At 51.2% G+C, this 12,777-nt stretch overlaps 1 protein-coding gene across 2 annotated transcripts in view; it reads left to right on the forward strand.

Moving 5' to 3' along the window:
• The window catches only part of LOC144947911 (rho guanine nucleotide exchange factor TIAM1-like), a 103,975-nt gene that overhangs the window by 34,248 nt on the left and 56,950 nt on the right, over nucleotides 1-12,777 (forward strand). For both annotated transcript variants that reach the window (XM_078877311.1, XM_078877312.1), the window contains exons 6-10: nucleotides 4,226-4,398; nucleotides 5,806-6,063; nucleotides 10,053-10,238; nucleotides 11,297-11,437; nucleotides 12,492-12,545. In XM_078877311.1, coding sequence (XP_078733437.1) covers nucleotides 4,226-4,398; nucleotides 5,806-6,063; nucleotides 10,053-10,238; nucleotides 11,297-11,437; nucleotides 12,492-12,545 — 812 coding nt within the window. The remainder of the gene's footprint in view (nucleotides 1-4,225; nucleotides 4,399-5,805; nucleotides 6,064-10,052; nucleotides 10,239-11,296; nucleotides 11,438-12,491; nucleotides 12,546-12,777) is intronic.

Consider the following 12,777-nt stretch of genomic DNA (forward strand, 5'->3'; position numbering starts at 1 on the left):
TACTTCACCATGCGGGTTGTGAAGGCGAGGAGCATTAACGTGGGAGCATAGAAGTAAGGTACAACAACGCAGCTTGCCGCGCTGCCCGACATTGTATCACTGCATCGCAGCAGCTTCAATCACTTTCCAAGCTTATCCCTGCTTAGCTTCCCACATCTCAAGCAATTGGTTGGGTTCTGGGTGGTTTGGGTGATATCAGTTAGATTTATACACCCAATATTACTTTGGAGTTAAAAAAGATTTCTTTCATTTTTTTAACTCGCGTTCTAATTTTTGACGCTCGTTGGCTCGCGCCCTTCATGCGATATTGTACTGGCCTCCAGCCTGCTTTTAATGCCTGTCCTCTGATCAATATCTTAAGATGTGACCACTGGCAGAGAGGAATACAGATCAGCACAGGCTTTCTCAAAAGTCACCTCCAGCTTATGTTTAATTCGTATTCAAAAGCGCCTTGAGCCTGGGCCTTTCCCGCTCATTGATCACAGATTTAGTTTTTTGTTTGTTAATAAAAATAACTTTACTATCCTGCATACCAGGCGAGGATGTTATCTCCCTCGCCTGGTATGCAGGAGTTTGTGGGTTCGATCGCGACCTTGAAGCCTGCGTATTTGGGGTTTGCGTGATCTCTCTCCGCACCCCCCGTGGTTGCATGGATTTTTCTCTGGGTTCCTCCGGTTTTGCCCCTCCCCCCCACATTTTGAAACGACATCCGTTTCGATTATTTGGTGGCCAGGTCACCGGGCTTTACCTGATGAAAAAAACAACTGCCGGTTTATCTGCAGATTTGAAATAGAAGCAGTAAAATAAATATTAGTAAGAACTGACCCTGGTGTGGGGTAATATAGTGAACTCCTAACTTTCTGAGGTAAAGGGCGACAGTGGGGTAGCCTGCATATTATCTAAAACATGTATAATGCCAAATATGCACACCACTCCTTTTCATAAAAATTCGTTTTCGTGACTGCAAGGATCCATACTCTTTGGTTCTTTCGGTAAAGTCACCTAGGTGAAAAATAAAAATGATAAAATAAAAATAACTAAATTAAATCACGACGTTTCGGAGGCAACACAAGCTTCCGTCATCAGGTGGAACAGCCACAGTGATTTTGCTGTGGCTGTTCTACCTGATGACGGAAGCTTGTGTTGCCTCCGAAACGTCGTGATTTAATTTAGTTATTTTCATTTTATTATTTTATTTTTCATCTACGTGACTTTACCGAAAGAATCAAAGAGTAAATAGCTAGGTTGTTTATTAATGATAAAGAATACCATTTTACCGCCCTTTGTCAATTCATTGCGAGTCGGAAGCTTACCGATTGCTTGTCAGTCCTGGGGATTGTTTTTACTCTACTTCGCCAAGCTGTTTAGTAGGGAGCAGAAGTGCAGCGGTTGGCACGCTGCGCTATTGAGTTGATTCCTGCTCACGGCCAACACCAGTGACGATTATCTGGACCAGTCCTGGGCCTCCCCTAGGGCGACTCGGCCTCGAACAAATACCTGGTGCGATGTTTAAACGTCACCACTGGGAGACAAAGGTGGCCGGGCAGGCGTGGTGCTGGCCCACCCCTCTCCTCGTGTGCTGTGCCGGCCCTTCATAGGTGCTCCTACTTGCTCACAGCAATGGCCCCTACAGTCTGTTCAGGCGACACAGGGGATGCTTGAAACTTGACCATGGAAGTTGTTCAGTGCTGGTTGTTGCTGGGTGGTCTCAGGACCGGTTCAAGATATCTCTAGCCACCAGTGTTAGCAATGGCCGGGCATCAAACTTCACCCAGATTTTCTATTCATGTTAATTATTTAAGGTTTTTGGCAAAAATTCCCACTTATCGGAATGTCTCCAGAGCCCCGTAATGACTGTGCCGGGTACTGTCCAGACAATGTAATGTCTGAGCGAAGTCCGTGTCTGATGCCAGGTCACGGTTTTCACCGCTGAGTGCTGTTTAGCTTACCGTTATCGGCCGCGCGCTCAGCGCCGTGGTTGAAACTGTTGCTTTTGGCCAAACGTAAGTCATTAATCACCCTGACCTTTGTAGCGTCTCTCTGCAGGGAAATAAACAGCACCAAGGCCTCACTGTGTGCGAGTGCATGTATTTGCATATACTACAGCTCCCCCGCCCCCGTCCTTACGCACACGATTCATATGCGAGTATCGTGAGCTTGGAATCGATTGATTCGAGGCATCGTTACACACCTAGCAGAAGGCATGCTGCGGTGTCTTCCCAGTGAGCTGAACGCACGATTCCTGGGTCATGCACAGCAAAGTCAACGTGAATTATCCGGGACTCCCCCCAGTAGACTTGGCCCTAAAATGAGCTTCCAGCATGCGGCGCACACATTGTAAATCACTGCACGAGCTCGTGGTGCTCATGACGGACCTAATGAAGACTCCCAACACCTGGGCATTAGGAGGATTAAACAAATACAGTATAAATGTGGCCAAGGGAGAATGTCTATTTGGAGGCATAATGGGCCTTAGCAGCAAAGGGGCAACAAAAACTACGGCGGTGCCGTTAGTCGAGCCGAAAAATTTGCGGGCCAACTCTCTTTCTCTCTCTCTCGAGGGGGGGGTTACGTGACTTTTATAACAGCTGGCGATACAAACCTTTCGGGACATGGAATTACATAATTACAGATACTCTGGAGTGTCTTGCTTAAGATGAACGCCATGATGCTGAGAGTGGGTCACTTGGCACTGGTGTTCGGCATGGCCGGGAACCGAAACGCAAGTTGCTAGGTTCAGGGGCACGGTGACCCACACTCGCCGCTCCGCTAATTTCTTCCGTGAGGAATTGTTAATGAGGAATGCGGCGCTTCGATGTGTGTCTGTAAGCCACTGTTAGCACAGTTTCTTTACCGTTTTATTTCACAGCAGCGGCAATGTTCTGTTGACACTGCATCATGTTTGCTTCCCTCAAAACCATTTGGCTCTGTTTGTTTTAGTCTAAAGGCGCGGCGCCCAACCGTTACCCACGTGAAGACCAATCCTGGAGGTTAACTGCTCTGTGTCCCTGCAGCAACACAGACAGGATTAATAATAAAATCAATAATGCAATGTGGAAAGAAGGCCTCGCTGTGTCTTTAGGCCTTCTCTTACAGGCGGGACTTTTGGGTCAATTCCAGAACAGACTCGGTAATTACTCTTTTCCAATTCGCGATTAGCCTGTGTGTTTTATAAGAAAAAAAATATGTAACTGATATGTTTAATTCGTTCTATTGCATGTGGTTTTAATGTATATTTATTTACTTATTTTCAGGGTAAATGTTTACTGTTGTGGTTATTAGATCTGTGTGCATTTGGTTCACATTCCGAACCATTTTGCATTCACTGGATTTAATGGCACATGGAGCACTGTAAAATTGTTAAATGATCGTGATGGTTGGGATGTTTGGCCTCTTCCACAATGAGGAGATCTTTGCTTTGTGTGAGAAGAAAGTGAACTACCTCAAATAAATCCACACATAAAATGGGATAGCAGCAAAAAAGTCTGCACAGATGTATGGACGTTCAACTTCTTTCGCACCGTACGTAGCCAACCGTGCTAACCGGACTTGCTAATGCATTAATTTCCTGCACTGAAATCTCGTGGCCACCTCGCAGTCCTGGTAGGTTCTTGAGTTTCATAAATCTCTGCGTGATCCACCGATGCTTTCTTCAAAGCCTGTGCCACCACGCCTGGTTGGTTTGTGCATGCCACCAGACTGCGTTACTGACGTGGTGAATAAAGAGGTTTCGCCGAACCAACTTGTGGCAAACCTGCAGTGGAAAGCAGACCAGATGGGGCAATGTAAACACCTACGTGCACATACAAAAACAAAGATCCTCCTGATAGCCTGTAACAGACTGCGGGGGCAAGTGCTGTTAGCGAACACCCTATGAAAGCCGGCACGACACACGAGGGGAGATGGGGTGGCCAGCGCCACGCCCGGCTGCCTTTGTTGTCTCACCAGCGCGATGTTTTACACACCGTACCGGGTACTCATTTGAGGCTGAGTCGACCTCGGGAAGGTCCAGGACCGGTTCATATAATCGTCACTGGCGTTAGGCTTGAGCGTGAATCGAACTCGGGTGACCGGCTTCGTAGCGCAGCGCGCTAACCGCAACGCCACGGCGCAAATGCGCACGCGCACACTCGCACACACGGTCCTCTCAAGGAAATGTCTGATGCTCCGTTGACCGAGCGTGACCGTGTCCCCCGGCGGCGGTGTCGTGCGGGCGCCCGTGCAGGCTGCAGCCTGCTGTTCTCGGAGGCGGCCGGGCAGACGGGCTCGGAGCAGGACCCCGAGCCGAAGCGATCGCTCGCCGTGGAGGGTGCGCTGGTACAGGCGCTGCCCGAGCACCCCAAGCGGGACTTCATCTTCTGCCTCAGCAACGCGCACGGGGAGGTCTTCTGCTTCCAGGTCCCGTTCCTCTGCCCTTGCCTCTCTCCGTCCCTCCTTGCGAGTCCACTCGTCCATCGCGACCTCCTTCCCCACCCCGCCCCGCCCCGCCCCCCCCCCACACCGTCTTTTCATTGTCAAAACATAAAACAGCGTGGGTGGAATCGGTCGCAGATAAGCGACACGACCGCTCAGGTTTTCACGGTGGTGCTGCGTGACGTGCTGTCTGGTTGCGCCGCGCGTCGTCCGGCACGATGTCCGACGTCCCCGCGCCGCGTGCCGGTGATGCTCGCTTCGTTGTGCGGGGGATGCCGCTTGGAGCTTCCTCGGCACGGGGAGCGAAAACACCGGACGGCGCTCCGTGGAACACGCGGCGCAAAACCGAAAGTGAATCGGAGGGCCCGATGAACGGCTGTCAGTGATGTTTTTGGGGGCTCGCCCGGCAGGCAGAGGCCCGCATGCTTGCACGGTCTGCATCCTCGGTCGCAAAATCAAAATAGAGCGATGACTATGTGAATGTTATCAGATGACTGAACGAAAACACAGATCTTGCCGGGTCTCCACGTACAAGATGCCGTGTTAATTCCAGACAAGACCACGAGCAAGCTTTTATTTAAACCAGCTGATAGCCCACTGAGATGAAACGTCTCTCTTACAACGGAGACCTGGGTCACAAGTCCATTCATTGATGTTATCTTAGACTTTGGAAGTTTTTTTTTTACCAAAAATCATCTTTGCTGTTAGAACCAAAGAATGGTCTCTTGTTTTGCATTTCTTGCTGTCGAGGTAGGTCAAACGCATCTGGCAGTGGAATTATACTTCTAATTAGACCCAGATGTTTTTTAATGAGTTATTACTCAACAGGTCCAGGCCATTAGTTTCGTAGGTGTCGGTTTCAAAGGCTTTGAGTCACATTCAAAACACATTGCCGAGGCGAATTATCCCATTGTTGGTGATGGAGACATTGACATGATTTTTTCTTCTCCCCAAAAATATCTTCACGAAAATCAACAGTCACCGACGCATGAATCGGGCCCTGAACTTTGACTCGAAGCATGAAAGCTCTGTATAGACTGGATGGACGGTCCAGCTGAATAAGTCCGAGCCAAACAAGCGACGTCGTGTATAGAGGCGCGGAGGGTGGGCGACCATGTTCGTGTTTTCGCTGTGTTCTGTTTATTTGTGTGACCGTACGGAGCGAGTGGCTCACAAGTTTCACGCACCAGGGGAGAGAGACCCACGAAGCACTGCTGTGATCGTGCCACTGTTACGATTGTGCCACCGTTGTAATCAAACCACCGTGATTGTGCCGCTGCTGCGATACGTGATGGTGCTCCTGTAATCGTGCCCACTGTGATCCTGCCGCTGCGATTGTGGCACTGCGCCCGTGCCAACGCTGCATTTGTGCCTCTGTATATCGCCCCGCAGGCCGAGAGCCAGATCGAGCTGGAGAACTGGGTAACGGCCGTCCATTCGGCCTGCGCCTGGGCGCTCGCCGGCCGGAGCTGCAGAGGTGGCCGCGGCGCCAGCGGGTCGGGCATCGGCGTGGACCCGGCGCAGGCGCTGACCTCCGAGGTGCGGGACCTCGAGCACCGCATCGACCTCGACGAGAAGATGCGGAAGATGGCCGAGCTGCAGCTGCTCACCGTCTCGGAGCCCAAGAGCCGTAAGGCCATCCTTGCACAGGCAGGTTCAGAGGGCGGTGCTGTCAACCCCCCCCCCCCGCCGCTGATTTTTATATCCCGAATGCGTTGTCAATGCGTCGGGAGGTGACGAATCCATTCTGAACTCGCAACGTGTGACAGAGAAACTGAACGTGGAGGGAGATATCGTGGAACTAATTATGAGAGCCCTTTAATTTCCATTTTTTTTGTATCCACACACTCGGGGGGGGGGGGGCGAATGTCCGTAGCATGGCAGTCAAGCGGATCTTTTCATTGTTGGAAGTTTGCAGAGCTTCGTGAATTTTTTTTCCTAATTTAATGTTCAAACAATTTCTTGCACAATAATTAGCTAAGCACATCACTATACTGCACTTGGGAAGGAACTTGGTTAGATCCTGGGTCACGACCTGGATTCAAATTTGAAGCCGGTGGTCGCGCAGCGCTGGCTCTGCACCCGCACCTCCGAGTCACCTGGCCCCACCTCTGTAGGGAGTGGCTTTTTGTTGTTGTTGTTGTTGTTTTAAACCATCACTTATTCACACACTTATCAGCCGCCGAATATTTATCCAGCTCATTTTTCCTCGGTTTGTATTGAAACCCGCGCTGTCAGGGCTGCTTCAGAATCGGATTCTTTTATTGAGACTGGGAGAATCCGATGAGCCGCGAAGATCTCTTTCGTCCGCGGTGCGGGAAAAAACGCGCACTCGAGGAGTCTGGGTCTCTGTGTTTGCAGAACCCCCCACCCCACCCCAGCATTCCTCCTCTTCGAGTGCGCTGCGGCGTTTGCTCTGCGGGGATTTAATTAAACGCAGACGGCTGGCTGGCTTCGGGCGCAAGCAAAATAACCCGAGACGCACAACTCTGGGCCCCGCCACGGTTCGCGGAGGTTACTGTTTTTAATCGGCAGCCCGCTTCGACCACGCACGGCTCCGCAGGCCGTGCGTGCGCTGCCTTCCACTTGGCATCCGGCGCACAATCACACGTGCGCCCACGTTCTCTTCTCCCGCTTCCTGTTCAGCTCCGTTACGGAGGCCACCGGGGCTGTTGAACGCTCCGGCAGCAGCAGTCCTCCGCTGTCGGCGATCATTGCCGTCGTATTCCATCTCTTGCTGTTTTGCTCCCGTGCCAGTTGCGCTCTGCGTTAGCGCCGCCTCCTCCTCCACTCCATGAGTCCGTCTTTTTTTCTCGGTCTACTGGGCAACTGTGAAAAGAGCTTCATGGCTCGCCGGGTTCCTCCGGTCTATATAAAGATTCTGATCCTGTAGTTGCCATCGCTTTTGTTTGATTTCTCTTCGCTGCCATTCTTCTGACATGACCGTCCTATCGCAAGTCTTGCTTCTTTCATTCTTTCTGTCACAGTGTTCCGTCCGTCATCATACTCTCTCCAACGTCTTCACTTCTCGTTCTGTACGATCTCGATGCCCTGCGTCGCCGCGTTATTAACGTCAGCACGGGAAAAGCAGGCGGCTCCGTTCGTACACCCAGGCACTGCATTCGCCAGATGTAACCCGAGCGCTTGAAATTCGCCGCGCTGCTCGTTTTAAGTGGGCTACGATTACGTGCTCCAACTTGCCCTGCTACCTGGAGCTGGTAGACAGGCATGCAGCCCATGTGCCGTGCTTGGCAGCCCCCAAGCACTGACATTTGACATTTCGAAAACCGCAGGAGGCTAAGTAAATGAATCGATGTGAGGGAAGAGTTGGGGCGGGGAATGTCTTGTAACCATCCACACCTGGTCATCTCCTGCATTTATTTTATTAAGTGTAAATAACATGTCAACAATAATGGAGACGACAAGGCCAGCTGCCATGTTAGTTACTTATGTGTGTACGAGAGATGGCCAAGCAGATTTGAGAAGGAGTTTTTTTTTAAAGCCCAGTGTTGATCTCATATTTGCTAATGATTTAGTAATTCGTATCAACCTATGGAGAGGAGCTACAGGAAAGGAATGAAGAAGTGGGTAAAGAAGGCTGCAAAGTTGGGCTCAAGATCAATATTTGCGAAATGTCACGTGCAGCAAGTTCGCTAATGAAAAGGCAATATTTGCTGGAGAAACACAATTGGAAAGCACAGCTGAGAAACTACCGGGATTGGTATTTAATGATGAAACCGAAGCGTGCGAGCACATAGTGGACTGCTTTTGGGAAACTGATCTCGATAATCAAGAGCAACAAACTCAGGTACACTGACCTATGATGATAATTGTGACTGACATGACATACAGGGCTGATGGTAGATAGAGTGTATTGATGGGTGGCATTACTTTCATTCATGACCTCATTAGTCCTGCATCTGCTGCATCTCTATGTACTGTTCCAACATATTCCTTCATATGTTTATCATTAAACAAATCATTTACAGCACCGTTTGCCAATCCACTGCTCAATGAAGGTCCCTCCACGGTGTGTTGATCGTTGGGCATTATTTCACCATACTTCACCACGCCGGCAAGTGTCGGGAGGTGAACGCGGTGCCGGGACCAGTGTTAGATCGCAGTTGCCACAAAATGTTTGCCTCGGTTGGGAATTTAACTCGGGGCGCTGTGTTCATGTCGCAGTGCGGGTGACTGCCGTGGCATCAATCCCCCCAACTCTTATTTCCCTCCGCGTATTAATAATACGAGCGATTTTTTAACAGATATGTCATACTAATGAATATGTCATGACGTTATATAATACTCAATATTTGTACTTTGTCATCCCATCACCGCTATTGGCATGGTCAATCCACTGCTGGACGCGACATCGTCTTCCGTTGCGACGTAACAATCCACCCAGCACATGCTCCATCTCCTGCCTGGAGTGTTATTCAACACTCTCTTGACCGCGGCGGTACATTTTTCCACTGCCATTTTCCTAGGTGTTTTGTTTTCTCATCGACGGTACTGCACCGTCGTTTTGCTGCACTTAACCTAACTCGGCTCTCCCGGGACCTTTGGTCTCGGCGAGGTTTTACGGACGCTTTAGCGCGTCGCAGTAGAAATGCCTCCAAGGGCTGGCCGTGTCCCCCACTGTTCGTGTTCCGAGAAGTTGCTTGTACCTGTAGCCGCACCCACGTGGAATCGCCATGGCTCTCAAAGTCACGCACGCGGCTGCCCGGTTCCTCAAAGTTGTTTCTCGCGTGCAAAAACAACCACGCCCAGCTGCAGTTCCAGAGAGCCCCTGCATCATTTGCTTATCCCTGCTGCAAACAGTCGCTGGCATTGGCAAAGCAAATTTTGTCGCACCACCACTTTTCCTCTTTGATTACCGCTGAGCCTCACTTATGTGGTCGCTCTGGTACTGTTCCATGCCCACCTCCCCCCCCCCATAGCCGGACGCGCTAATTACACGTGTGCGCCCTGTCTAGATTGGGCGTTGCAAAAAATCGACTAAACGTGGAGTTGCTTATAAATAATGAAATAACCACAGGGACATGCCCCTGAACTGGTTTTGCTGGCTTTCCACACTCGATGAGACATCTGGCTGCACTTTGCTCCACTTGTGCGTCAGGGTTGTTGGGCTGCTGTCGAAGCTTTTGCTGTTTTTCCCGAAAAGCTGAGCGTGTTTCAGAACTCCATTCCCTGCGAACAACCCCACGACCGCATGTCATTTGAAACCGCTGGTGGCAGCGTTTTGCGCTGCAGTACTGCATGAGTGGGGGTAAATCCAGGCGGGGGGGGGGGCAACAGCGGTTATCGAAATGCGCCGTGAACCCAACGACCCGAGTTCAAACGCGGATAACATCAGCGGTGAGCGATATCCGAACCCATCGTGGGATATCCCGTTTACCAACCCGCAACGGGATCAGCCCGGTGTGAAGTATGGTCATGGGTGCTCTTCATCCAAGCCTTTGATTGATGAAAGCCTGTAAACTGCGATACCGAATGTGTGCATTCTAAACAGATGGCGTACCTCGAGACCCACACGGTCGCTTGGCGAACCCGAGCCGCGGCGCGCTCACCGTATGCCGGTCGCGCGTCGACGCCGGCGCCGTTAAAACCGAGCCCCGGGGCGTGCGCTCTCTACGCAGGTGTCGCAGTGGGAGCGCAACCTGGAGAGGTACAGCGTGGACGCATTCCGCTTACGCTGCTACCTGGCCAGCCTGCAGGGTCGCGAGCCGCCAAACCCCAAGCTGGTGCTGGCCTACGTGAGCCGGCCCGTCAAGCACGCCATGCACCGCCTCGGCATGTTCTCCGCCTCCTCCTTCCACGCGCTGGTCAGTACCGGCGCCGGTGTGCGGAGCAGACGGGCCCGCTCGGGCAGTCCGTGCCCAGTGTCCCGTTTTGTTAACACAGTTCAGAAGTCGAAAGTTAAAAGTGATTTTCTACCTCGAAATGAGCCTGGAGGCTGTACCCTCCCATATCCTGGTTACAGCCTTGAGCCAGTGGTGGGAATTTCACGTTCATTCTGGCAGGGGTGAGTGTATCCAGAGGACAACCGCTTTGTTGACTTCACGAATTGGTACTCGTTGTATAGACCCCAGAAGGATGATGGGCTGAGTCAACCCCCAACCAGGATTATAACTCGCAACCTTTCGATTGTGAGCCGCCCCACTCTTTCGCTGAGCCACTCTGGCCGGAACAAATTTATGCCGAAAATATTCATCAACGAAGCGCTTTATTTTTTTTCGTCATATTCAGTGATGACTGTGAGTGGACAAACATCATCTAGCATGACCATCACCACGATTGCTGCCCACCAAACACTGCCTGTGACGAGATGGTCTGAATGAGGACACAGGCTAAGATATTTCCGGAAGAGACGATCGGTTTACCCTTTGAAGTAATAACGGGAGTCGCAGTTACTACTTTACGTAGGTATGTATGTTGAACTTCTTTCTCACCGTACTTAGCCAAACGTGCTGATTGGAGGTGCACTGGTGGAGGGGTGAGGAGATGGGGGCAGTCACCGTGCACCGGGCGGCAACTAAATTATATTATTTTACCACTGAGCTATATAGCTTTTTTTTATTGACCTGGCCACAAATGAAAGCTCACTCAAGTGGCTTATCATGTGGACCTTTATAGCAGCCAAATACTACGTTCATTCTAAATGTGGAGGGAAAAACCGTGAGGACCCGGAGAAAAATCCATGCGACCACAGGGATAGAGAGAGGCGCGCAAACGCCACATATACTGCAGGTGTCAGGGTCTGGATCGAACCCACGACCTCCTGCATACCAGGCGAGGGAGCTAACATCTCGGCACCGTGGTGCTAACGGCCCCCCCACCCCCCCCCCTCCCACGGCGTGTCTCCGCGTGTTCCGCCGTGCAGGTGTGCGCGCGGGAAGAGACGGGCTTCAGGAAGCGCACTTTCTCGCGGGGGCTGAGTAAGAAGAAGAGCGTGTTCGCGTCGCTGCGCGGCCTCGATGGCTCCGGCAAGAAGCCCGGCAAGGAGCGGCCCAGAGCCTCGCAGGTACCTTCCTCCCCCGCCTGAATGGAGCCTCGGGCGCCAGGCCCAACATTATTATTAGCAGTGGCTTCTATCTGGAGGAGTGATGAGGAGGGGGGTGAGCGGAGGGAGGGGGGGTTTCAAGGGCAGGTTGAGGGCGGAGAGCGAGGTCGAATTGGAACGGTCCTGAAGAGGTGAAATGTTTTGCTTAGAATTCTTGCAGCGAGCAGTGATGAGAATGGCTCCAAAAGATGAAGTCGGAGCTAATTTTTAATTCGCTTAGGTAGGCTCCTTATCCAGACCAGTAGTAAAATCGTATTTTTCGCATTAACCAAGCTTCACACAACCTTATTGTAGAGCTACTAAATACGAGATATTTATTAAAAGATAAAGGTGTGGCCCTGAAATTCCTCGCTCGCGCTCCTGTTGGCGGAAGGGCCTCCACTCGAGGGAGATCGAGAGAGACCCTCTAGAGGCTCATTGGCCTGCTCTTCCGTGCTGGCCAGATGTCTGAGAAGATGTGGGAGCTCCCACATGATACTCCATCACACGCGACCTGCCAATACAACTCACTTTTGCGTGCCCATTTATACTCCTGGGTGGACATGGACGGGGGGGGGGGATTTCAAAAGCTTGTCTCGGTGTTTCAACTGCTGTGCAGGGAGATGGAATCGAAGCGGCAACCTCTGGATTTCAAGCCTCAGTGTGCTAACCATTTCACCATGGCACAATCCCCTTCCTCCCTTTAAATTGCTGAGGAAACAATGTGAATTCCAATGTGGTTAGCATGGACTTTGTGGGCACAGGAAGAATCCATTCTGCTAATCAAAGTGGAGTATTTTTTTTCCACGCTTGGACCACATTCAGAGGCGTTCTCTTTATACCGGAGCTTGCTGTGTTGTCCAGATGTGGATTATAATGCTGGCTGTATTCCTGCGCTGCAATAAGTATCATCGAAGGGGCTAATCTGAAGCCAGCAGTGTGGTTTCCCTTGCAATGTCATTGTGTGTTTTGACATTTGCTTGTTTGGCATTGTCTAGCAACAAGCTACATGAGGTGGCATTGATCTTTCCTGCAGATCTTCAGGGACGACGGGGTGACGTCCCAGATTTCGTACGGGGCGAATGTCGAGGTGAGTTCTGTTTGGAAGCCGTGTGCGTGTGACCTGCCAACTATAGCAGTGCACGTACGTGTGATGTGGAAACGCCAGCGATATACGGTGCATGATCGCCAATGGTGGAGCGCTGTTGCTGCTGGACGACTAGAATCAGAATGGCCACATGCAGCCCTTTATCAGTCCACTGCTGGATGATAGCCTCCTGACACCGTTTCTCACTGGGTTATTTGTTTAGACACAACTGGCC

This window comes from Lampetra fluviatilis, chromosome 47 (genome assembly GCF_964198595.1).
Source record: "Lampetra fluviatilis chromosome 47, kcLamFluv1.1, whole genome shotgun sequence".
NCBI lineage: Eukaryota > Metazoa > Chordata > Hyperoartia > Petromyzontiformes > Petromyzontidae > Lampetra > Lampetra fluviatilis.